This window comes from Pelodiscus sinensis, chromosome 6 (genome assembly GCF_052426305.1).
Source record: "Pelodiscus sinensis isolate ZL-2025 chromosome 6, ASM5242630v1, whole genome shotgun sequence".
Classification (NCBI taxonomy): domain Eukaryota; kingdom Metazoa; phylum Chordata; order Testudines; family Trionychidae; genus Pelodiscus; species Pelodiscus sinensis.
In genome coordinates this window covers 90781744-90808095 of record NC_143057.1, presented here as the reverse complement: position 1 = coordinate 90808095, position 26352 = coordinate 90781744, and the positions used below count along the sequence as shown (strand labels likewise).

The window sequence follows — 26352 nt, the reverse complement described above, 5'->3', positions numbered from 1 at the left end:
TCAACAGCCCAGGGGCTGGAAAAAGAGGCATGCGATGTGGCCAGCACTGATAAGAGACGAGACCCTAAAGAGAAGGTTCATTCCTCCTCAAAGGCACCAATAGAGGAAAAACAGAAGACCTCTGTGTTGACTCCAGTCAAAACGTCATCGGTACCCACCACGGCACCAACCCGACCACAACTGGCTTCAACACCGAGCAGCACGAGCCAAACACTCCACACTGATGGTCATGAACAAAGCAGCCATCACTGATCTAATCAATGCGGCCAGCACCACAAGCCCCATCAGTACCCATACCGCTTCCTCCTCTGTCAGTATTGCAATTCACCATAGCAGCAGTGATCACGGTCTCATCGGTGCCAGGAGCACCCTTATTTGGCACTGATGGTACCCCAAACATATCCAGGTTCAGTTTCTCATCCACTCCAGCCACCTCAGCGACACCACTATCCAGTAATGACGATGATGACAATGAAAGCCTGTTCAGGCACATGTACCTAGACATTCCTTATCAAAGCCCAACCACCAGATGCACCAGTAGGTCCCACCACCTATTCCACCCAGTTGGCCATATGGGACCCTATGCAGCCTACAGAACACAGCAGGCGCAGCAGCCATAATAGCCATTGCCAGCTCCTAAATCACATGCACCAACAGTCCACTCACCAGACCGTTCCAGTTCAGGTGCTGATTAAGGGGAAGTAGACATAATGTGCGAGGAACAGACACCTGACTAGCCTCTACCCACACACATCTCTTCATTGTTCCTGACGATACAATCTTGTCTCTACCACCAACCTTGGGAATTACTTTAAATCATTCCAAGAACTTTTTAAAAGAGTTGCAGAGATTCTTGAGATCTTCTTGTCAGGTATTCCAGAGATCCAATATAAGTTGACAAATATATCACATGCAACTCCGTGTGCCAAAATAGCAATCCCCATGAACAAAACTCTCATGAACCCTGCCAAAACTATTTAGCAGATGACTGCCACAGTATTGCTGACCTGCAAGAGAGCAGATCAAAAATACTATATTTCCCTTAAAGAAGCAGACTTTCTGTTCCCCCCCCCCCCCCCCACTCCCTCATGGTGGATGCTGTAAATCAGAGGGGAAAAACATACTACTCAAACCATCCCCTATGACAGGGACTGGAAGAGGCCGGACCTCACTGGTAGGAAAGCATACTCATTAGCAAGTCTTTATCTTAGAATAGCCAACTACTCGGCACTGCTAGCAAAGTATCTACACCACATATTTGATCAGTTATCGTCTTTTATTGAGTCTCTCCCTGATAACAAAAAAGAACAGTTTAAATCAAATATCAATGAAGGGGCACTAATCTCTAGGGCGGCTTTACAGGCCACACTAGATTCAGCATACACCGCAGCAAGATCTTTAGCCTCCACTGTTGTCATGAGATGGGCATCGTCGTTTCAGGTCTCAGGATTCCCAAGAGAAGACCAAGCCAAAGTCAAAGATTTGCTTTTTGAAGGTACCAAGCTCTTTGCAGAATCCACAAATACCTCTCTACATACCCTGAAAGATTCATGAGCCACATTAAAGACACTTGCATACACATACCTGTCACAAAAAGAAACCAGAAAAGGTCATTCACACAGGTCATTGTCCCTTTAACTAACAACCATGACACTATGATAACAGACACCGACCATGCCAAAGCAGGCGCAGACCGGCCTTGGAGCAGACAACAATCAACATCCCAAAAAGCATTCTGAAGTGTTTTTCGAGGGTCTGACAACCCCAGTTTTTTCATGGCAGCAGTCCAAGCCCTCCACAACATTTGGCAGCAGACTAGCTGATTTCTGTCCAGCCTGGCATACCATCACCACCAACAGGTGGGTGTTGGAAATCATACAAACTGTTTACTGAATCCCGTTTTTAGTTCTCTCCCTCGCCCCCCCTTGCCTGTCGCTCTGCAGGGAGCCCTTCACACACATGTCATAGAATCATAGATTTGGAAGTCCAGCCCCCTGCTCTAGGCAGGACCAATTCCAACTAAATCAACCCGGCCAGGGCTTTGTCAAGCCGAGACTTAAACACCTCTAGGGATGGAGACTCCACTACTTCCCTAGGTAACCCATTCCAGTGCTTCACCACCCTCCTAGTGAAATAGTTTTTCCTAATATCCAACCTGGACCTCTCCCACCACAACTTGAGACCATTGCTCCTTGTTCTGCCATCTGTCACTACTGAGAACAGGCTCTCTCCATCCTCTTTGGAACCTCCCTTCAGGAAGTTGAAGGCTGCTATCAAATCCCCCCTCACTCTTCGCTTCTGCAGACTAAACAGACCCAAGTCCCTCAGCCTCTCCTCATAAGTCATATGCTCTAGCCCCCTAATCATTTTGGTTGCCCTCCGCTGGACCCTCTCCAATGCGTCCACATCCTTTTTGTAGTGGGGGGCCCAGAACTGAACACAATACTCCAGATGCGGCCTCACCAAAGCCGAATAAAGGGGAATGATGACATCTCTGGATCTGCTGGCAATGCTCCTCTTAATGCAACCTAATATACCATTAGCCTTCTTGGCTACAAGGGCACACTGTTGACTCATATCTAGCTTCTCATCCACTGTAACCCCCAAGTCCTTTTCTGCAGAACTACTACTTAACCGGTTGGTCCCCAGCTTGTAACTATGCTTGGGATTCTTCCGTCCCAAGTGCAGGACTCTACACTTGTCCTTGTTGAACCTCATCAGATTTCTTGTGGCCCAATCCTCCAATTTGTCTAAGTCATTCTGTACCCTATCTCTGCCCTTAAGTGTATCTACCTCTCCCCCCAGCTTAGTGTCATCCGCAAACTTGCTGAGGGTGCAATCCATCCCCTCATCCAGATCATTAAGAAAGATATTGAACAAAACCGGCCCTAGAACCGAACCTTGGGGCACTCCGCTAGAAACCGACTGCCATCCTGACATCGAGCCATTGATCACTACCCGCTGGGCCCAGCCTTCTAGCCATCTTTCTATCCATCTTACCGTCCATTTATCAAATCCAAAATCCCTTAACTTGCTGGCAAGAATATTGTGGGAGACCGTATCAAAAGCCTTGCTAAAGTCAATGTATATAACATCCACTGACTTCCCCATGTCCACCGAGCCAGTTACCTCATCATAGAAGCTAATCAGATTGGTCAGGCACGACTTGACCTTCGTGAATCCATGCTGACTATTCCTAATCACTTTCCTCTCATCCAAGTGCCTCAATATGGATTCCTTAAGGATCCCTTCCATGATTTTTCCAGGAACCGAGGTAAGACTGACCGGCCTATAGGTCCCTGGATCATCCTTCTTCCCTTTTTTGAAGCTGGGCACTACATTTGCCTTTTTCCAGTCATCCGGGATTTCTCCCGATCTCCATGACTTTTCAAAGATAATAGCCAAAGGCTCCACAATGACATTTGCCAACTCCCTCAGTACCCTCGGCTGCACTAAGTCCGGACCCATGGATTTATGTACGTTTAGCTTTTCTAAAAAGTTCCTAACCTGTTCTTTACCCACCACGGGATGTCCATCTTCATCCTATCTTGCGTCACTTGGCGCAGAAGTCCAGGAGCCGACCTTGTCCGTGAATACAGAGGCAAAGAAAGCATTGAGTACTTCAGCTTTCCCCACATCATCTGTCACTAGGTTACCTCCTTCATCCATTAGGGGCCACACACCCTCTCTGATCACCTTCTTCTTGTTAACATGCCTGTAGAAACATTTCTTGTTATCCTTCACATCCTTAGCCAGTCGCAATTCCATTTGCACTTTCGCCTTCCTGATAACCCCCTGGCATTCTCGAGCTATACCTTTAAACTCCTCCCTGGTCATTTATCCAAGTTTCCACTCTTTGTAAGCTTCCTTTTTGTGCTTAAGTTCACCAAGGATTTCCCCTGTAAGCCAGTCCGGTCTTCTACCATGTTTGCCTCTCTTGCTACGCTTCGGGATGGTTTCTTTCTGTGCCTTCAGTAAGGCTTCTTTAAAATACTGCCAGCTGTCCTGGACTCCTTTCCCCTTCATGTTAACATCCCAGGGGATTCTGCCTATCAGATCTCGGAGGGAGTCAAAATCTGCTTTTTTGAAGTCCAAGGTGTGTATTTTACTACTCTCTTTTCTTCCTTTGGTCAGGATCCTGAAATCTACCATCTCATGATCACTGCTTCCCAGGTTGTCACCTACCTCCACTTCCCCTATAAGTTCCTCCCTCTTTGTAAACAGAAGGTCAAGCTGCGCACGGCCCCTGGTCAGATCCTTCAGCACCTGTGTCAAGAAGTTATCCCCAACATTCTCCAAAAACTTCCTGGATTGCCTGTGTACTGCCGTATTGGTTTCACAACAGATGTCAGGGTGATTAAAGTCCCCCACGAGAACCAGGGCCTGCGATCTGGAAGCTTCGCTCACTTGTCCAAAGAAAGCCTCATCTACCTCATCCACCTGATTCCGTGGCCTGTAGCAAACACCAACCACAACATCAATGCTGTTGTTTGCTCCTTTAAACTTAACCCATAGACTCTCAACAGGTTTTTCTCCCTCTTTCTACTGGAGTTCAGAGCAATCGTAGTGCTCTCTTACATATAGTGCAACTCCTCCTCCTTTTCTCCCCTGCCTGTTGCTCCTGAACAGTCTATACCCTTCCATGACAGCGCTCCAGTCATGCGAGTCATCTCACCAAGTCTCTGTTATCCCAATTAAATCATATTTCTTGGTCTGGGCCAGGGCCTCCAGTTCTTCCTGTTTGTTGCCCAGGCTTCTCGCATTAGTGTACAAACACTTCAGGTAACCAGTTGATCGTCCTATCTTCTCCATTCGAAACATGGGTCCTCCTTTCTTGCCCCTTCCTCTCTGCATTTCTTCCCGGTATCCAACTTTCCCACTCCCCTCAGGGTTTTGGTCACCGTCCCCCGACGAACGTAGTTTAAAGCCCTCCTCACTAGGTTTGCAAGCCTGCCCGCGAAGATGCTCCTTCCTCTCTTTGTTAGGTGGATCCCATCTCTTCCTAACAATCCTTGCGCCCGGAACAGAATCCCATGGTCGAAGAAACCAAAGCCCTCTCTGCGACATCACCTGCGCAACCACGTATTTACATCCTCAATTCGATGATCTCTGCCCAGTCCTTTCCCTTCAACAGGGATGATGGAGGAGAATACCACTTGCGCTCCAAATTCTTGGATCCTTCTTCCTAGCGCTACATAATCTGCAGTAACATGCTCAAGATCATTCTTGGCCGTATCATTAGTTCCCACGTGGAGAAGCAGGAAGGGGTAGCGATCCGAAGGTTTGATCAGCTTGGTAAGCCTCTCAGTGACATCCTGAATGCAAGCTCCCGGAAAGAAGCACACCTCTCGAGATTCCAGGTCTGGACGGCAGAGGGATGGCTCAGTCCCTCTTAGGAGGGAGCCCCCGACCACCACCACCCGTCGTTTCCTTTTGGGGGTGGTGGCTGTGGAACCCCCATCTGCAGGACTACGCATCCCATGCCTTCCAGTAGATGGTGTTCCCTTCCAGTTTCTTCCTTGTGAGGTTCCTTCCAGAGCTTTCAGCACTGCAGAGCCTGTGGAGAGAGCTTGAAAGCGATTGCTTACCTCTATGGTATCGGGGGATTCCCGTGCTGGCCTTTTTCCCCTTCTAGAAGTTACATGCTGCCAGTTCTCTTCTTGGTCACGTACTGCCCTCTCTGGCTCTTCTGCCTGCCGTGCTTGAAGGATTAAATCCTGCCTTCTGTCGAGGAAGTCTTCATCCTCTCTGATCAAGCATAGGGTTGACACTTGGGCCTCCAGTCCTCTAATTTTTTCTTCCAAAATGTCGACCAGCTTGCACTTGGTGCAGATGAAATCCGTTCTTTCTTCCGGGAGGAAGACAAAGATGGCACACGCTGTGCAGGTAACAACAGCAGACCCATCACCAACCATCGCTGCTGTCCTGGAAAAGGGATTTAAAAAGAAAGGCAAGAGAACCTCCCGCCCTTCCCAACTCCCTCTCAAAACTCCCTGTTAGCACTCACCTGTTCACAAGCTCCTTGGTCGCTTGCTCACTGCTTTATAAAGCCCTGGACTGCCTGAAAGTCCCTCTCCCTACCAAGGCTCAGCCAATCAGCAGAGGCTTCTAGAATTCAAACTTTAATTAGCAGCCAACAGTTTCCACCTGCCAATCACAGCCAATCACAGCACAAACTCCATCAAGGGGAGGGGGAGGGCAGAGGGGCTCGTACAAAAGGCAGAACACCTTTTCAGGTTGGGCACCATAGAAGAGGTGCCACAGAGGTAAGGGATTCTACTTCCATTATTCACTTCCAAGAAGATGGGGGGATGGAGACTAATACTGGACCTCTACAAGCTCAACCACTTTGTTCAATACCAGTAATTCAAGATGGTAACCCTTGCCACTGTCATTCTGTCTTGGAAAAGAGAGTCTAGCTGTCTACCCTCAACCTCCAAGATGCTTATTTTCACATCTCGATACACTTGTCACAGAGAGACTTTCTACATTTTACAATAAGGATACGTGGGAGCCAGTACAGATTGCTACCATTTGGTCTCTTAACAGCGCTGTCAGGGGGTGCGGCCCCCTTCTACTGGCCCGTAACTCGGTCTGGGCCCCTCTCTCCGGGTCTATACAGTACCCAAAGTCCCAAAAGTTCAGGTCCCTCTATTAGGGTATATACGGTACCCAAAGTCCCAACACAAAAGTCCAGGTCCCTCTATCAGGGCATATACGGTACTAGAGGCCTAGCCGCTCCAAGAAGCCTCTCCTGGCTCAGGGTTTGATTATCCAGGGCAGGGGGAATGGGTGGTAGGGGGACCCGAGCCCTCCCTCTCCACCGGGTCCCAACCCAGGGCCCTTTAGGCAGGGCCTATGGCTCCTGCCGGCTTGGCAGGGAATCTGGCCAATACATGCCGAGCCAAACTTTGTATCCTTTGCCCTGGGCTGCTTCCTACCATGCCCCGGTTCCCCTGGGCCCCCTTCACCTCCAAGGCAGTATCTGCTGGGGTTGTGGGCGCGCTCCTGCCTCCCTGACTGCAGGGCTCTCTCTGCTTTTATACCCGGCCTCTGCTGGGAGCATGCCCAGCAGAGTCGGAGGGGCGGGGCTTTCTCCACCAGCTGGGCCTGGGCTACCCCCTGTCTGTCAGTGCGGGGCCTGTCTGCCCCGTCACAAGCCCCATGAATTTTCTCGCAGGTTCTGGCAGTGGTAGCTGCACACTTATACAGAATGTGGATCACAATATTCCCATACCTAGACAACTGCCTCATAAAAGGTATCACAGCACGCAACACAGAACAAGCGGTCAAAGCCACCAGAGCCCTATTTGACAGTCTGGGGCTCCAGATAAACCTACCTAAGTGCAGACTAGCTCCAACTCAGACATTAGAATTTATAGGAGCACACCTAGATTTCAGAACAGCAGTAGCTTCACTACCAGAACACAGATTCTCAGCAATCAAAGACCTCCCATCTCTGGCATATATCAGTCTGTCCATAACAGCCCGACACTGTCTACAAATCTTAGGTCATGTTGTGGTAGGCATGTTTGTGGTACCACATGCCTGCCTACCCCGAGACCTCTTCAGGTATGATTATGCACAGTATACAGGCTGCACATCCATCATATAAACAAACATCTTACCATGCTGGGTGAGATAAAGACCTTACTCGTATGGTGGACCCTGCACGACAAAGTATGCATAGGGGGTCTCTTCCAATGATCCACAGCATCAATAATGATTACCACAGGCACTTCGCTTCTGGGTTGGGAAGCACACCGACCATGCCAGAACCCACCCCACCACCTTACCTGCAGGGTGTCAAGTAGTACAAGCACAACAGGCCCCAGATGACACCAAACACCACATCAATCTTCTCAAACTCAGGGAAGTATGCAACGCTTGCACGCTTTCTCCCCAATCCAGAACAGAACAGTCCAGATTCTTACAGACAATGTCACTACGATGTACTATATCAACTGACAGGGAGGAGGCCATATCAGCTCTATAGAGAAGCAGTGTATCTGTGGGAATAGTGTATCCCATGAAACAAACCTGGTCGCAACCTACCTCCCTGGCAAGAACAGCGTACATGCAGACAATCTAAGCAGACACTTCCCACAGAACCATTAGTGGGAAATCAACTAATCAGTGCTAACTCACCTATTCAAGAAATGGGGCTTTTCAACAGTGGACCTATTTGCAGCCTATGAAAATACTCACCAGTACTATTGCTCAAGAGCAGGCATAGGCCTTCTCTCTCTAGGGGATGCATTCAGCATACAATGGGCAGCACCTCTATCCTATGCATTTCCCCCGCTCCCACTTATCCAACAGGTGATTCTCAAGATCAAACAGGACAGGGCCAAGCTCCCCAACTGACCCAGACAAACTTGGTATCCATACCTCTTACAGATGACTATTCTACCACCACATCACTTTCAATCAGTCTGATCTCTGCTCACACAATGCAACGGACAAATAAACAATCCCACCTAAACCTCCTAAACAATACACACTAAACCTCCAAGTGTGGATGCTGGCTGGTTGAACTCCATGGAAAAGGCCTTTCCAAAACCAGTGCAGCATATCCTCATGAATTCCCGAAGATCTACACCCAGAAGAATATACAGACTGAAATGGAACCAGTTCACAGCTTGGTGCTTGGACCATAACTATGTCTTGGCATATACAGAAATCTCACAGATATTACGCTGTCGATTAGACATGCACAATGCTGGTCTCTCCTTGAGCTCTGTCAGAGTACACCTGGCCTCCATCTCAGCCTTGTATCTTCCATTACAAGGGTGCTCTGTTTTTGCTCACCCATCGATCAAACGATTCCTACAAGGCCTACACAATGTATTTCCATCACTGAAAGATCTAACACCCGCATGCAATCTGAATCTTGTACTTAGAACACTTATGGACAAACCATTTGATCCTCTATCCACATGCTCCCTGTTACATCTATCAATGAAGGTTGTCTTTCTCGATGCAATCACCTCTGCATGAAGAATAGGGGAACTGGGAGCTCTCATGATGGACCCCATACACAATATTCCATAAGGACAAGATAGTCTTAAGAACAAATTCTTCCCGAAGGTACTTGCCTCCTTCCACTGCAATGAACCAGTATACTTACCCTTCTTCTTCCAGAAACCCCATAATGACCACAGGGGAGTGGTGCTCCGTACCTTCGACATCCACAGGCACTTGCCTTCTGCTTACAGTGCACAAAAGCCTTCTGCAGAACTCCACGGCTCTTCATCTCATCTACAAAAAAATCACAGGAATTACCCACATTAAAACAAAGACTATCCAAATGGGTATCAAACTGAATACACTTAGCTTATACCATATCCCAAAAAAAGCCCCCACCTAACGTACCAGCTCACTGTACAAGAGCTATGGCAGCTACAGTGGCATTCCTATGAGGTGTATCAATGGAACAAATCTGCAAGGCCACCACATGGGCATCCACGCACATATTCACACAGCATTATGTCATTCAGACTTCCGAAGATTCTGAAACCCAGTTTGGGTGAACAATACCCTTGGTTACAGACTCACACCTTCCGAAGCTCCCACCTCCAAATACGACTACTGTTTCATAATCACCTAAGGTGGAGCCTCAAAGAAGAAGGCAAAGTTACTCACCATGTGCAGTAACTGGAGTTCTTCAATATGGTTGTCCCTGTGGGTGCTCCACCACCCTCCCTTCCTCCCCTCTGTGTCAGACTTATCTACATCAGGGTCATAGAAGGAACTGAGAAAATGGTTGGCTGCACAGGTGGAATAGCTGTTTCAAATTTTTCATGCCAGTGCCCTGCATGTACTGCTGCCCATGGATACTGCTGTCAAAAATCTCCGATTAGAAGCGGAGCAGCGCTCAAGCACCTGTGGTGGAGCACCCACAGGGACACCCATCTAGAAGAACTCCAGTACCTGCACATGGTAAGTAACCTTCCCATCAGTGGATGATGGAGATTGTGGAGAAGGAATACTCTACCCTATTCTAATCCCTCCCTGTAACCTGCGGTGGCCAATCAGTTAGAAATGAAGAGCCAAAATAGCTGTGAATAGAGTTCTAAGAGTCACATATATATTTATTTTTATATATCCATATATAGATAGATAGACATAGTACACAAAATGTAATGATAAAAATAACATTACAGGACATTTCAGACAAAAACCAATAAAAAAGTATCTAGTCACTTTAAAAAATTCACGGCCAGTCCATAGATCTTCAGAGAACTTGACAAGGAACAAACATCAAATTAAAAAAATATATTTAAAAATACAGTAATGTTCTCACACTAAAAATAAAGCATCCCCACCATGTATTTTAAATTTAACACTATTGCCCTATTATGTCCTGTGAGTTTTTTAAAATTAAACTGAACTGAGAAGTAAATTAGCACAATTTGAAGTGCCTGTTTCACTCCAGCTTGTTGATCTCTGGTATTGTTTCCTCGTGGTTTTTTTTTTTATTTATGAAGATTATAACTTTTTATAGTTCTAAAAATTCAGTTCTGTCCCAGACTGCAAATATGAGAGGTTCAAAAACAATGAGGGAGAGACTCGTATCTCAGAATAATTGCTTCAGTCTGGCAAACAATAGCCCTTGAATTTTCTTTAAAGAAACAGTGTAAACCAGGTATATGCCAATTCTTTTTTTGCCCTGGAATTTAAGAATGACATCTGTGTTGGTTGCCTTATTCTGCATCCATGAAGACTTTGAGTTTAAGGTACTTCAGCTTCCCTCCCCCGGTATAACCCAATCCCCCTCTTTTCCCCCAGAGCCAGGTACCCCCAGCCCCACACTCTAACCCAATGCCCCACTCCTCCCCCAGAGCCAGACACCCCCAATCCTCCACTCTAACCCAATCCCTCTTCTCTCCCCCAGAGCCAGGCACTTCCAGCCTCCCCACTCTAACCCAAAGCCCTCCCCCTCCTCCAGAGCCAGGCACCCCTAATCCCCCTCCCCCGCTCTAACCCAATGTCTGTGTCCCGTAGCTGCCGCTGCTACACGCTTCTCCCTCCAGAGCAGCCAGCTGTGAGCCGTCCAGGCGCAGAACTAGTAAGAACCGCAGAACTAGCAAGAGCCACATTTCTTTAAGCAAAGAGCCACGGGTTGGCTACTCCTGCTCTATCCTCTACTTCTGGCTGGGTCCCTACTCACAAGAGATTGTTCAAAAAAGAAATGGTCTTCCTCCTACACTTTGTAGCAAGTGTAGTTCCCTTAGAATTCCAAGGCAGGTTTTCATTTTTTTTCTTGATATTTCCTGGTCCAGAAGAAGAAAGGGGGATGGTGCCCTCTCCTAGACCACCACTAGTTCAACAAGTTCAGGATAGTAACCCTAGCATCTGTAATCCTTACTGGATTTTCAAGTAATAAGCAAATGCTTATCAGTTAACGGTGTCTGTTACACTCAGCGTAACCTCCTCCCCAGGCACCGGGTGGGCAAGGGCTGCCTGCTCAGCTCCAGGGAGGAGGCTTTATTGTGGCAGCTAAGCCTCCTCCCTGGGAGCCAGGCCGGCAAGTGCTGGCAGTCCCATTCCCAGGGTGGCTTCACTGCAGGCTAAGCTTTACACTGCAGAGCCCAAAGTGTGGATTTTCAGCAGTTGCCTGGTTACTCCTTTACATGATTTTTAACATCCCTAGAGTGAAGTATCTCCACCCGGGGATCTGATGCTCTTATAGAGAATGGATAAAGTGTTGCCATGGATCATAGGTTTCTATTCAGAAGTGCACATGGCTATGTTGACAGATTTCCTAAGATCTGGTGACCATAAATAACAGTTGAAAAACCTCCTCCTGTACTTTTCCCAAAGAAATGTATAAACACTTTCTTTGCTCTCAACTGTTAAACATGTTCTTCATCTTTTGTTAGCATTTACTATGATTTATTAGTCAGAAGTGGAAGGAGCAGGATGATGTCAGACCATTTTTGGTACAAGTGTGGGTATGTATGTGTGTGTTAGCTATGATGTTAGTATCTCAAGGTCTTAATGCTTTCTTCATTACCTCAGACAATATGGGTGTGTCTAGACTGGCATGATTTTGCGCAAAAGTGGCCGCTTTTGTGCAAAATCTTGCTGTCTGTCTACACTGGCCGCGAGTATTTGCGCAAGAACACTGACTTTGTAATGTACAAAATCAGTGGTTCTTGCGCAAATATTCCGACGCCCCTGCTCAGGGATAAGCCATCTTGCGCAAGTATCCTTGCGCAAGAGGGCCAGTGTAGACAGCCACATTAATTTCTTGCGCAAGAAAGCCCGATGGCTAAAATGGCCATAGGAGCTTTCTTGCGCAAGAGAGCGTCTACACTGGCACGGATGCTTTTGCACAAAAGCACATGCCAGTATAGACACTCTCTTGCGCAAATACTTTTAATGGAAAAACTTTTACATTTGCACAAAATCATGCCAGTCTAGATGCAGCCTATCAGTGGCCTGAATCTGTAAAGTTTCCACGATAGAAATCTTTGAGGCTGCCACCTGGACTTTTTCCCACATGTTCACATAGCTCTTTTTAAAAAAAACTTGTTATTTAGATCTCATGCTCACTTTGGAAGGGCAGTACTGTAATCCTTGTTTAATTAGAACTCTTCCCCTTTTCCAATTTTTTAATTAGAATGCTCCCACAAATGGAAATATGTAGAGGCCATCATAAGTAAGAGATTATTTGAAGAAAGGTAACTGGATTTCTTAATGTTGCCTCAGCAGATACAAATTAATCACCCATCTTCTGCTTTCCCTTGGTATTGTATTCTCAGGTTTAGCAAAACAAAGTGAGACAGCTGGGGACTGTACAACCTCTTATGTCCTGGTTTCCAAAAAATTAGTGCTATAAGAAGAATCTTGTAGTCCTAATTGGCATTGCTGATTTAGAAGGCTCCCAATGGTCATTGGCACCTCTCAAGTGTGATGTAACAGGAACACTTTTTGTAGTGTTGTGTAGTGACTAGTATGTATTCCAAACATCGGCACTATATGTGCATTTTAAAAACAAAACAAAAAATGTATTCACCGAAGAGTGGTTATAGTTATCTTAGTCAAATCATAAATTTGGAACTTTCTATGAGACCTTTTTAAACAGAAAACAATCACACAGGAATTTCATAGAAACAAGCAAAACTGCATTTCCTGGCTTCTGATTTTTCCCCATCATATCCTTAACATTATGAAAGTAATATTCTTGTATGCAAATAATATCATGCAGTGGATTCAATGCCAGTGATTAAATAGGAATAGTTCATTTGTCAGTTTGGTTAATTTGGGGACTTCCCCATTTTTATGTTAGATGCCCATGTTCCTTCATTTATTTTATCTTGCCAACACTCCAGGTGGGTAAAGTGGTAATGCTCTTTCTGTTTTTCTTTCTGAAACCATTGCCAATACTGTTGAGGTCTTTCCCTGCTAGATTAATCTCTGCTCAATACATTTGTCAGAGTGCATGTTATTTATTTTGTGTTACTTTTGTGTTGGTAGAAAAAAAATTCTATGGCTGAAGAAATTTTCATTGTTGGACAAGTAATCTTGAAAACTTTTGTGACAAAATAATGGCTCTTCTGAGAATTAGTTTCAGCACAGGTGTATCTTAGCTGTCAGTTTTTCCTTTCTATCAACATACTTATGTGATATGTTGGTAATAATTGAAGTATGATAATTTAGATGAATTAAACATCTATATTGTTTTCCTGAGCACATATACATCTGAATGGCCTTATTTACATGTAATTTTGTATGTATACTGTGTTGGGTTGCATGTTAATTTACCAAAAATACATGTAAATGAAGTGTGTCTGAGGGGTTTTTTTTGTATTTCCCAATGCCAAAGCTAATTCAATTGCATGATATTTATTTTTGCATGATATGAAATCTATGTCTGTATAAGTCTGTGTATAACATGTCCTGTGATTTATGCATGCTGCACTAATCTCTGTGTTAAATCTGTCCCCTCTTTATTCAGAGCATGCTGTCTAGGTCCTTTAATTCCAATTATGCTGCAGTTAGCAGCTTTCACTATGGCAGCTCTAGGGATCTGCATGGCAGCCAGGGTAGTGTTGCCTTGAGTGCTGCAGACAGAAGAGGTTCTGGTGTGCACATTGTTCGTGTGAGTACCTACAATAGGCTACTGCAATATATAAAGGGGGAAAAGGTCATTTGAAATATATATTTAAATAAATCATTAGAATTTTGTCCCTTTATACATGGAAAGCATTGTCAGAATTATAAAAATAGTTTAAACTTGAGTTACAAGTTGGGCACTGAAGCCAAACACTTAATTGCCTTGAGTTCATATACTCTACTTTCTTTACAAGGTAATACAACTTGCAAACCAATTTGTCTAATTGGCTTCCTCAGATAGATGGCTGTAAAGCTATAAGAATGTTTTCTGTTTTGCCCTCCTCTGTAAGCAGAGCTGCTATAGATGATGATCCTTGGCCTCTGAATTTGATATAGGTCTAAAGAGAACCAAATTGGGATTTATCCATTTCTTTTTCAATGTTTGGTAAAGCAAACCTTATCTAAAGATGTTTAGAGGCAATCAAGCAAATTAAGTTGATACATAGTTTGGTAAGAATGATGAAGGAAGCCTCAGCACTGAATAACCTGAAATCTGTTGTTGTTTAAATCTTGTCAACAAGAGACTTGTATTAATCCTTCAAGTCCATGCATTGTTCACCTTTCTTGTGACCCACCTGTGTTATGTGGCTCTAAAACATTCAACAGTTGTAATATTTTTTTAAAGTTGGGGTTAAGCTTTATGGATTTCTGGGTCCCCATGCAAACTCAGGTGATATGATTAGCATTCTTAGAAACTAAAAATAAATGTAAAAATTGAAACATTTTGATGATTTGAGGAAATATTTGCTTACATGTTTCTATCCTGTTTAAAGCATCCCCAGACATGTACCCCAGGAGAGCCATGCCAAGAGGAGATATTCATTTCAGGACAGCAGAACTATTCATCTGGCACACTTAGTCTCAAAGATGTTCCTCCAGAGAGTATGAAGAAAATAGCTGCACAGGTAATGTGTTATATGCTACGATATTTATGTGTGTCATCCCCCACAAAAATGTACATCTAAAACATAGTAGAGTAAGTTACACTTGGAATTGCTCACTAGTTTTTAAATCTAAAAGACATTTTGATTTTTACCAAAATATTTGTTATGATAATTCATATGACCTTAAAAGAGATCATTCTTCAAATAAGAAATCATGTCATCGGAACAATTCAAAGTGATCTGTTTTTTGTTTTCGTATGGTCAGGGAAAATTAATGGGGAAGGTTTTTAATAATAGATCTCTCAATAACAGAGGGGTTGCATGTGGCACACAGACTCCTGCATGTGGCAGACAAGTTTAGAATGCTAAACAAAGGAGAATGAACTTTTTAAAAAACATGTCCAGATTTATTTACATATAATGAAAAAATTGGGCTAGTAAATTGCTGACACAGGAGAGCAAAAATCTGTATTTGCTTAAGAGGCATAATATAGAATTTGTGGCACGGGATGAAGGACTAATGGAGCTTTAAGCCATCTTTGCACCCTTCTGTTTCTGGGAGATGTTTCCAGTACAACTTAAGTGTCCCAAAGAGCTGAAGTTCTGACAGCTCACTTGGCGCACCCTATGGGTCATAGCGCTGCCCAGAATCTCCTAAGTGTAGCCCTGACTCTCATGCCTCTTCAGCCTTGCCTCCAAAACGTCTCTCTAAGCCCCATCTTGTAAATGGGTCCTTTTTGGGCATCTTTATGGGGGAAATTCTCCTCCAGCTTGTTTGAGACTTTGTAACAGGGCAGGCCTCACCACCAAGAGCGCCTCCTGCTGGTCACTTAGGAAATTAGCATTTTTTGTGTTGACGTGCCCCCTTCTGGTTGGTGACTCACCTAGGCTACGTCTAGACTGGCCACAAATTCCGGAAAAGGGATGCAAATCAGGTAAGTCAGCATAGGGAAATCCGCGGGGGATTTAAATATCCCCCGCGGATTTAAATAAACATGTCCGCCGCTTTTTTTCCGGCTTGGGGAAAAGCCGGAAAAAAAGCGTCTAGACTGGCGCGATCCTCCGGAATAAAGCCCTTTTCCGGAGGATCTCTTATTCCTACTTTTAAGTAGGAATAAGAGATCCTCCGGAAAAGGGCTTTATTCCGGAGGATCGCGCCAGTCTACACGTTTTCCCCAAGCCGGAAAAAAAGCGGCGGACATGTTTATTTAAATCCCCCGCAGATTTCCCTATGCTGACTTACCTGATTTGCATCCCTTTTCCGGAATTTGTGGCCAGTCTAGACGTAGCCCCAGTGTTTTACAGTTATTCTCCACCACTCTAGGTCCGGGCCCACATTTCTCCCAGACTGTGGTGCCCCTCCTACCTGGATACTATTTGACTGCAGTGCCCCCGCACTCGAGTCCTTCTCTTCTGGAGACCCTCCATCCCTCTATATCCATCTTGCCTCAGTGATCTGCTGCCAGTCTTCTTCTAGGCCCGGTCACAAGGGCAAACTGCAGTCTGAAATGGCCCCTCATCACTGGCAGATGAGTGTGGACCTGCTGCTTTTGCCTATCCTGACTTGTCTCCCCATTGCCCTTGTACCCTAAGGCCTTGCTTCAGGCCCTGCAGCCTGGGAGTTTGCCTTGCCAGAGCTTCCCCAGCCCAGCTTTACTCTCCCCAGCTGTGTTTCTAAATCAGGAAGCCTCTAGCTTCCCTAGCAGCAAGGTCCCTCTTGTTCCCCAGTCAGAGCAAGAGTGAGTCTCACTCTTTCTCCTTCCTGGAGCCCTTATTTATACAGCCCACAGCTGGGCCCTAATTGGCAGCTGTCTGCTGCAGCTGCTTGCTCCATGGCTCCAGCCCTCATGCAGGGCTGGGTTTTAACCCCTTAAAGGGTCAGTGTGGGGGCAGACTTGTATGGCCCCTTTATGGCATATAAAGGGACCAGAGTGGGGGGGGGGTGAAGACCTCATCCTAGTACTGCAGAGATTTACAGTGTACTTGAAATTTGTGTACTTTGAAATTTGGATAAAAATATTTCTGAAAGATAGATAAATCTCAAAACATATAATAATAAAAACTTTTAAGCTTTTATCCTAAATTACACAGACAAAAAAAAGTGCATCAAGTAGTTAGAAGTTACAAAATAATTTAATAACTGATTTTTCTCTCCAGATGTTAATGATAAGGTTCTCTTTTTTGCCCAACTCAGTTTGGTACTGGCAATCCTTCCTTTCCAAAGTGACACAGCAACCCGAATAGCGTTTTTAAAACAAATTGTTTAATTTTAAGAATAGAGACAAAACAGAAAAAAGGGGTTTGTAACACAATCAATGGTTTACTTGTGTATCTGTCTCACTTAGTCTTAGGCAGGCCTATCTTACTGCAGACATCTCAGCCCCTGGGATCTGGGTTCACCTTATCTCAAAACCTCATCTTACCCCTTGTATTCCTGTACCTTTCAAGTAGGCTATCCAGGGAATCAGACTGAGCCCTCAAAGGGATTGGTATTTGATAGTGTCAGGTACTGGCAGAGCAGCTGTTAAAAGGTCTCCTTTTTTGCATGTTGTGGCTATCCCATCATTAACCCTTTATATGCATACAGTAAACATCACAGTAATAAACTGGCAAGATAGTCATAAAATATTACAGAAAGCTTCCACTTTCTTCATGGTGACAGTAGCACTACCTTATGCAGTACATCTGTTGCCTGTGTGTTCAGAGTTGCATTTACTTAATATGTGCAAAAATAAGTTTCAGTTCAGGACTTGAATATTTTGTACAATATAGATAAATGGAAGTGAGCTGGATTGTCAATAATTTATTAGCTTCCAGTAACTGCATTTGTGCAAATCCATTTAAGGCAGTAAGGTTGCACAATTGTAATCGGGCAGATTTTGGCTTTTATAAACTTTTATTATTGGTATGATGTAGAAGGAAAAATCTTAACTTTTTTCTCAGTTATGTTTTAATTTTTATAGCTGGTAGTTTAGGGGAAAAAACCTACTTTTACTTGTAAACCTAACCAATTTTTTAGGTAAATAAATTAAACAATATCTGTTAAACCCCAGATGGCTATTTTTCAGAATCACATTACAAAGTAGAACCTCACTTTACTCAGAACAGTAATGAGATACAGAAGACAATTGACAGCATGACTAGAAACTGAAATTTTCCTACATACTTATTTCAGTTATTTGCAAGTTAGAGAAAATAAAACTTTATTAGTATTTGGGTATGCTAGTATGGTATATCTGACACATAAATTCAGGATAGGTGTGGTGATTACTAGAAAAATTGAAGATGATGGTGGTTTTGGACTGGGAGATTGAGTTACAAGAGATACCACAATATTAGGGTACTGAGTACATGTAGTAGGCTTTTTTTGTGGGGGGAGCGAAGGGTAAGAAGATGTTCTTGTCCATGAACATTGTGCTCCAGTACAAATTAATCACCTAGAAGTCCTTCAGTAAAAAGTTTTGCTGTGTATAGCTGCAACTTTAGTGAATTAATTTTAATTAGATAGTTACAGATACTTCTGTCCGGCACTAATCACTTTAGTGTCTGCCGTATCGAATCAATAGATAAAGTCAAACCAGAGAACAATATATACGGGAAAGATTCTCACCATAGTTTTGAAATTAAGATTTCATAAAATCTTTAGTTGTGAGATCTTTAGTGGAAGAGATTTGCCATGTTAAGTGGTAGTGGAAAACATACCCAACAGTGACATAATTAGAATTTACTAAATAAACATTTTGTCTTAGCAGTCACACCCCTGTAGCATTATTAAATTTCTTGTGTATGAGTAATTCAGAGTTACAATTGATATGCACATTTTGTGAATAAAAAAGAAATAATACATAATTTCACAGTGTAAACCAACCTCTGATACTGTTATAACAGTGGTTCTCAAACTTTTTGACCCACAGCCCACTCCGCTCAGTGCAAACCTTTCTATGGACCACCTGCCAACCATCTATGATAAGAAATTGGATGTAGGAGGGGGTGGGGGTGTGAGGTCTAGGTGGGAGGGAGGTTTCAGCAGTGGGATGGGGATGAGGGGGTCTGGCCGGGAGGTTGGGTGCAAGAACGTAGTCTCGGTGGGAGGGGTATGTGTGAAGGGGCTGGGGGTAGGGGACTGGGCATGAAGAGGTTAGGGGGGCCCCTTTCCTGAGTCCGTGTATCATGCTGCTTCCAGGCACTGCTCCCTGCTGCTCCCACTGACCATGATTTCAGCTAAGGAGTGAGGAAAGCCTCTAGACAAATAGTTTCCTGCATTGCTGTTCCCCAGCAGGGGGGTAGGGAGTGTCAGTGCATGGAGTCACTTCCTCCCCTCACAAGATAGATCCAGCCTGTGAGGCTTGTTCCTCCCTTCCATTTCCCCCTTCCACACAGCAGTAAGCTGGCACTGGCACTTCAACCTCATGGGGGCAGGGGAGGACTGGAGCACTAGTGCAGACTCCCCGCTGTAGGGGGGTGGGGCCAAGCCTGAGGCCCATCTGCAAGATGCTCACAGACTACACTTTGAGAACAACTGTGTTAGAGATATCACCAAAAACATGGGTTGGAAAGAATTACATTAAAACAAGTGTTAAAAAAGCTCGAGGAAGCAGCTTACTCTATTCTGTTCTAGCAGATAAGAATTCAAGTTAGCTTTGCTTTACATGCTTATCTTCTTCATAAGTTATTACTGATAATTATAATAAAAATATAGTGGCATATGTTTAAAACTGAGGTTTAGTAATGCTCACAAAAATGCTATGACTAGTTACTATGAAAAATATTGAAATAATTGAATAAAAATTGAAGATTCATGTTATAAAATATTATGATTTAAAGATTATTCATGTTTTATTCAGATACCTTTGACAAATGGGCAGATGTGCCAGCCTCCCAGGCCTCAGGCAAACTATAGTCAAGTCCAACATCCCCCTCCCCAAGCATCTGTGGCAAGACATCCCTCTAGAGAGCAATTAATTGATTATCTGATGCTGAAAGTTGCCCATCAGCCTCCCTATACTCAGTCCCAGTACTCTCCCAGGCAAGGCCATGAGATGGCAAGGCAAGAGGTAAGAATAAAAAATAATATTAAAGTCAAGAGGAAAGCTTTTTAATAAGCATTTGTTTGAATATATGATTTCTGTGTTGTTGGTAGCCATAAGTGCAAGATGGTATTATTTTATTTACCTCTACTATTACTATTACAACTAAATGGAAGGTGACAGAAATAGCTTAGGAATTTAACTCCAGCAAGAGAGCATTGTAGCTCATTGAAATTTAAGAGTGGAATTTACTCTTAAAAGTAAAATGGTTGCCTGAAATCATACCTGCAGTTTGACAGCTCCAGATCACCAACATCAGGACCAGTATTGCCTACCCTACAAGTAATAGGAGGGTGGAAAGAATAAACCACACCTTTGGTTACATGCATAAGATACCTTTTCGATTTCCCATGTAGATTCCTCACCCCCAATAAATAATTCTGACAGGGAGGCGAAGGGAAACAATGAGAGGTCAAGTTGCTCAGAAGCTACTGGGTGCCATTGAGCTCAGTGAGTGTGAGGGTGCAAGGCCACATGAGGATAGAGGAAAGAGTGGGTATAGGAATACATCGGGACAGGAACAGATGTGCCTGACTGAATGAGAGAAGCTAGCAATTAGCCAGGGTCTGCATGGTGAGGATCCCCAATTCCCTAACAATTCCTTTCACCATTTCCCCCCAAAACAGCCTGTTTCATATTTCTCCCTCGCACATACCCAGCAATCCTACAGGTTCACTCTCAGACTCACTGCCAGCAATTACTTCCCTCTCCCTCAGCTCTTCTGTTACCCCTGACTCCCTGAATCCTCTGCACTGCTTCTGTGGGATGCAGGAAATAGATTTTTGAATTATTACATAGTTTGGTATTAATATATCTAGTAAGAAATGTGTTTGTCAAAAAAAACATTTCCTGAATCTTTTTTGTGGTCTGTATTGTTACAGACATACTTTCTGATAGGTATTTTGAATTAAATTACCAAAATAATTGAAATTGATATTATTTTGACAAATGTACAATTTTGAAGAATTTTTTTGGCACAGAATTTTTACTATTTTGGTGGATAATGCTATCAATAGTACCTTTTGTCATATTTGTATATAACACCAACTAGCTGTTCATTACTCACCGTATGAGATTATTTTTGAAACCCGTACATGCTTGCTTCCTTGTGAAGTGACTTTCAGGCAACAAGAACATATAAGGCCTTCCACATCTACACATGTTAGTGATGCAGCAGTCTTTTATTAATGACCTGAAGTCAACATTCCAAAAATGGAGGAACAGATGAGCTTAGAAGCAAGCGGAGGCACAAGATGTTAGGGGCAGAAAAGAGAATTCTCTGTTGGTCCCTGAAGAAGAAACATATGCAACTAGAGAAAGCATCTAGGAAATAATTGCAGGTTTGCAAATAGCTGTAATTCTTATAGAAATCAAAGGATTTACTGGAACCCTTCAAATATCAACTTCAGCGAAGGCAGGCAGGACTTAACTTTTTCCTAGTCCCTTCCTCCTTCCCTCTTGAAGACATTATAACACCCTTTACTCCTTCTCCCTCCCCCCACAAAAAAAACCACAACACTGAGATGAAGGTATAGTACCACATATTAGGGAAAGTGCTATCTGCCCTGATAATTGCATTATATAATAGAAGAGAAAACTAGTTGAAACTTTAAAAGCATTATTCTGCCTCAGTTGGTAGCTCCTTATTCTAGGAATACCAGTAGATGATAATTCAGAGCTAAGTTTCCCTGTAGGATGGAAACTTCCTGATTTCTGGAGCCTCTTTCCAGTCACCTGCTCCTATCTCCTGATATTACTGGGAGAGCAATATTGGGAGAGAGTCATGTGGGGGAGTGGCTGTATACCATGTTGCTATATTTAACATCTTGGACGGGGTGGACAAAAGCCACTCAGCAGGCTGGATGCGGCCCAGCTAGGGCTTGGATCTGGCTCATGCTGCTGTTCCAGGCCCTGCCCCTTAACTTGTTGCATAGGCACTGGAGCTGCGTGAGCCCTTCTAACTGCTTCTATTTGAAGGGCTCGCACCTTCCCCACGCCTGTCAGGCAACACGTTGCCTGGCAGCTGTGGGGAAGGCACAAGGCCTTTAAATAAAACAAGATAAAAAGATTGGCAGCTCCTGCCCCCCACTGCTGGCATGTTCCCTGGGAGCCATGTGTAAGCCCTTTTAACTGCGTCTATTTAAATGGCTCACACTTTCCCCACAGCTGCCAGGCAACGCCTTCTCTGGGGCTGTTGGCTGCCAGCCATGGGGAAGGTCTGAGCCCTTGAAATAGAAGCAGTTGAAAGGGCTTGAGTGTCCCTGGCTCACAGGAAACGCACTAGCAGCGGGGCTGGGAGCCCTTTTAACTATTTCTATTTAAAGGGTTTGCACCTCCCAGACAGCTGCGGGGTCGCAACTCCGGCCCCACAATAGCCCGTTGCCAGAGAGCCAGGGACACATGAGCCCTTTCAACTGCTTCTATTTCAAGGGCTCAGGCCTTCTCCATGGCTTGCAGGCAACAGCCCAAGAGAAGGCGTGAGCCCTTTAAATAGAAGCAGTTGAAAGGGCTGACTTGTCCCTGGCTCCCAGGCAACCCACTAGCAGCAGGCAGGGAGCAGCGAGCCCTTTACATAGCAGGAATTGAAAAGGCTTGTAGCTCCCATCTCTAGTTAATGTGATGCCTGGGAGCTGCAGAGAAGGCGCGAGCCCTTTCAACTGCTATTTAAAGGCTCTGCTCCTTCCACTCGAGGTCTGTGACCACTTAAAAAGAAATTTAAGTGGCCCCCGCTCAAAAATTATTGCCCATGCCTAGTCTTGGAGGACTGCTCTAGGACATTGAAATTCGCAGAGATTGGTAGGCGTCCTCTAAGATTTGACCGTGGAGCTATCACTTAGAGCCGTGGTCCCCAACACGGTGCCCGCGGGTGCCATGGAGCCCGCGGGGGCATTTCAATGCGCCCGCTAGGTGCTCGGGGCTGGCCTGGCCCCGGGCACATGGCGCACGGGCGCTTGGCGGGGGGAGCGCCGGGCGCTAGTCCTGGGCACGCGGCGGGGGGGAGCGCGTGGTGGGAGGAGCGCCAGCCCCGGGCGCGTGGCGGGGGGGGGGAGCGTTGGCCCCGGGCACTCGGCGGGAGGGGGGGAGTGCCGGCCCCGGGCACGTGGCACTCGGCGGGGCGGGGGGGAGCGCCGGGCGCACAGCACTCGGCGGGAGGGGGGGAGTGCCGGCCCCGGGCACTCGGCGGGGCGGGGGGGGGAGGGGAGCGCCGGCCCCGGGCGCGCGGCACTGGGCGGGCGGGGGAGCGCCGGGCACGCGGCACTCGGCGGGGGGAGCGCCGGCCCCGGGCGCGCGGCCCTTGGAGGGGGCCCTGCCCCCGGGTGCGCGGCCCTTGGAGGGGGCCCTGCCCCCGGGCGCGCGGCCCTTGGAGGGGGCCCTGCCCCCGGGCGCGCGGCAAGGGGGGGGCCGCCCCCGGGCGCGCTAGTGTCCCCGCCCCCTGGCGCCCGGCGGGCAAACGGCCACGCCCCCTGGCGCCCGACAACCTCAAAAGGTTGGGGACCACTGACTTAGAGCATAGGCCCAGTTTGCCCACAACCACTAAGATACGGCAAGAGCACAAGGCAGTATTTTGTATAGAGTGGTGGTACGTAGGCAGTAATTATTTCTAGTCATATTCCTGTGACTAGAAATGGATTGGAGATCAAGCTTTGCCTAGTATAAATTGTGGGAACCTGGGAAAAATGGGATTATGTGGGAGTGAGGGAGCCAGCAAGAGAGGAGAGATGGTATTATTTGTGGTGGGAAACTCAAAGCAAGAGCCAGAATGGGGAGTTCAATTGGCATGAGCCAGGAAGAAAGAGGGGAGTAAGCTTATATAGAAGAGAGAGCACCTATTTTCCACGTGTGCAGATTAGCTTAATCAGTTGGCGTATAGCTCCATTTTTCTGCACTAACAGCCTTAAGAAGTGTTGCTATAATTTAACTAAACTAATATACCATAAAACTTGTGTATTATGGCTATGTTTTTATGTTTGAACATGCTGTTACCAGAAATCAAATTTGAGATATTATTATTTCTTTTGAACTGAGCAGTCTCCCACTTGTGGTGTGGCCTAATGGCAGTTCCCTCCTCTTGTGGCACACAGGACCCCGTCTCGCAGGCCAGAGCAACCTCTCCTCCCTAGGGTTGCCAGGTGTTCAGTATTCACCCAGACAGTCCGGTATTTGTGGGCTCCATCCAGCAATACCGGACATGTGAAATGTCTGATATTTCCCGTTTCCCTTGGATGGAAGTCCGGCGGGGACAATTTTCCCCTGCCATGTCTGTTGGGGGTAGGGGAGGCGGAGTGTGGAGCGCGGCAGAGTCATAGCGAAGGGGGGCAGGAAGGGACACTTGTTGGGCGCCACACTAGTGGGGCGCTGGGCTGGGGTGGGAGTGGAGCGCACGCTGCTCTGACCCACGTGACCAGCAGAGACCCGGGAGCTGGCCACATGATGCCTCCCTCTACACAATGTGAGCCGAGGCAGCCAAGCTGAGTGGCAGAAACAGCCACTTTAAAAGTAAGATTAATTTACCCAGCCATCCCGTTCCTCCGGGGCCTGGCTCTGCAAAGGGGGGCACTCCTGGCACTGGGGATGCCTGGCTCAGTGGGAGGGATGGGTGCATTGGAGGTTAGCGTGTGGCCCCAGACTAGAGGGAGTGGTGCAACTTTTACTTAATAACTGTGGTCTACCCACCCCCCCTTTTTTTTTTTTTGCTTAACAACTTGGGTCTCCCTCCTTTTTTTCCCCCAGACTGCATTTTTTCCCAGTGTTTTTTTTTTTGGGGGGGGAGGGGGGGGAGGGGAGATTCAGTATTTTTTATTAAACCAGCTGGAAACCCTACTTCTCCCTCCCCCCCCCCCCCCCACTGTGGCTGGGTTTGAGGAGTCCACCTGGCTAACCAGACCCCAGCCAATTAACCAGTTAGACAATTGCAATTAAACTATGTAACCAGTTAACTTTTTTCCTGCATATTTACATCCCATTAGATACTGTTAATTTGAAGGGTATTATATCACAACATCTGTATGAATATTAATCAGAATTCTGAGAAGTTTACTGTTGTTTTTTGATCATTGACATTTTGGGGATATATTACATGTCTGTTACTGTAATCAGATATTAAAAATAGTAAAAGGAAAAACACTGAGATGGAAGCTAGTAGTTTAGCAATGTAAGTCTTTCATTTTTGGCCATCATTCCAGTTATAATATTTAGACGATATAATATAAATAATTAGTATTTCCATTTCTGTGTATCTGAGCTTTCAGTGCAGTCCATTTTACTTTGTTAGATTCGAGTGAGAATTGAAAAAGATCCAGAGCTAGGATTTAGTATATCAGGAGGAGTTGGTGGCAGAGGAAATCCTTTCAGACCTGATGATGATGTGAGTATTTTATATATATATTTATATATATGTTTAAGATTTCTTTTACCTTTAAAACAACTCTTAAAATAGATTTGTTTTGCACACTGTACTTTAAATATAATAACCTGGCAAGTATCACTTTCTTTGTGCTCAAAACAGTATCTCCTAAACACTTGTGAGGTTTTTAATTAGAACTAGAGCATATATATAGTACTTTTTGTGTTCAAAACACTAAGACTGCGTCTAGACTGGCATGATTTTGCGCAAATACTTTTAATGGAAAAGTTTTTCCGTTAAAAGTATTTCCACAAAAGCACATCTAAGTTGGCACGGATGCTTGTGCGCAAAAAGTGCTTTTGCGCAAAAGCATCCGTGGCCAGTCTAGACGCGATTTTGTGCAAGAAAGCCCCGATCGCCATTTTAGCCATCGGTGCTTTTTTGCGCAAAACAGTTCTTCCCAGTCTACACTGGCCTTCTTGCGCAAGAGGGCTTTTTCCCGAGTGGGAGCGTGAAAGTATTTGTGCAAGAAGCACTGATTTTGTACATTACAAAGTCAGTGCTCTTGCGCAAATTCAAGCGGCCAGTGTAGACAGCTGGCAAGTTTTTGCGCAAAAGCAAGAGCTTTTGCGCAAAATCTTGCCAGTCTAGACGCACCCTACGATTTATTACTGAATGACAAAACTAAAGCTGAAAGGCTTAAATAATTTGTCTATTACAGCTATGGAATCAGTGATGAGTAAGATCAGAACTCAGGTTTTCAGTCTGTTCCAATTCACTAGAACACATTACCTTTCCAAATAGTATTGACTGGAACTCAGAAGCAGTATAAACACTGAACCACTTCAGGTCCAAAGAGAGTGCAGTTTAGGGCCCAGCTTCCTGAGAGAGTACTCCCCAGATGGGATCAAAC

General features: G+C 45.3%; 1 protein-coding gene across 6 annotated transcripts in view; it reads left to right on the top strand.

Annotated features, from left to right (window-relative positions):
* ERBIN (erbb2 interacting protein) overlaps positions 1-26352 on the top strand; it is a 252164-nt gene that overhangs the window by 220361 nt on the left and 5451 nt on the right. For 4 of the 6 annotated variants that reach the window (XM_075932365.2, XM_075932362.2, XM_075932363.2 and 1 more), the window contains 4 exons: positions 13967-14110; positions 14898-15029; positions 19853-20062; positions 25368-25460. In XM_075932365.2, coding sequence (XP_075788480.2) covers positions 13967-14110; positions 14898-15029; positions 19853-20062; positions 25368-25460 — 579 coding nt within the window. The remainder of the gene's footprint in view (positions 1-13966; positions 14111-14897; positions 15030-19852; positions 20063-25367; positions 25461-26352) is intronic. The other 2 variants (XM_075932367.2, XM_075932366.2) reach the window with 2 other exon arrangements.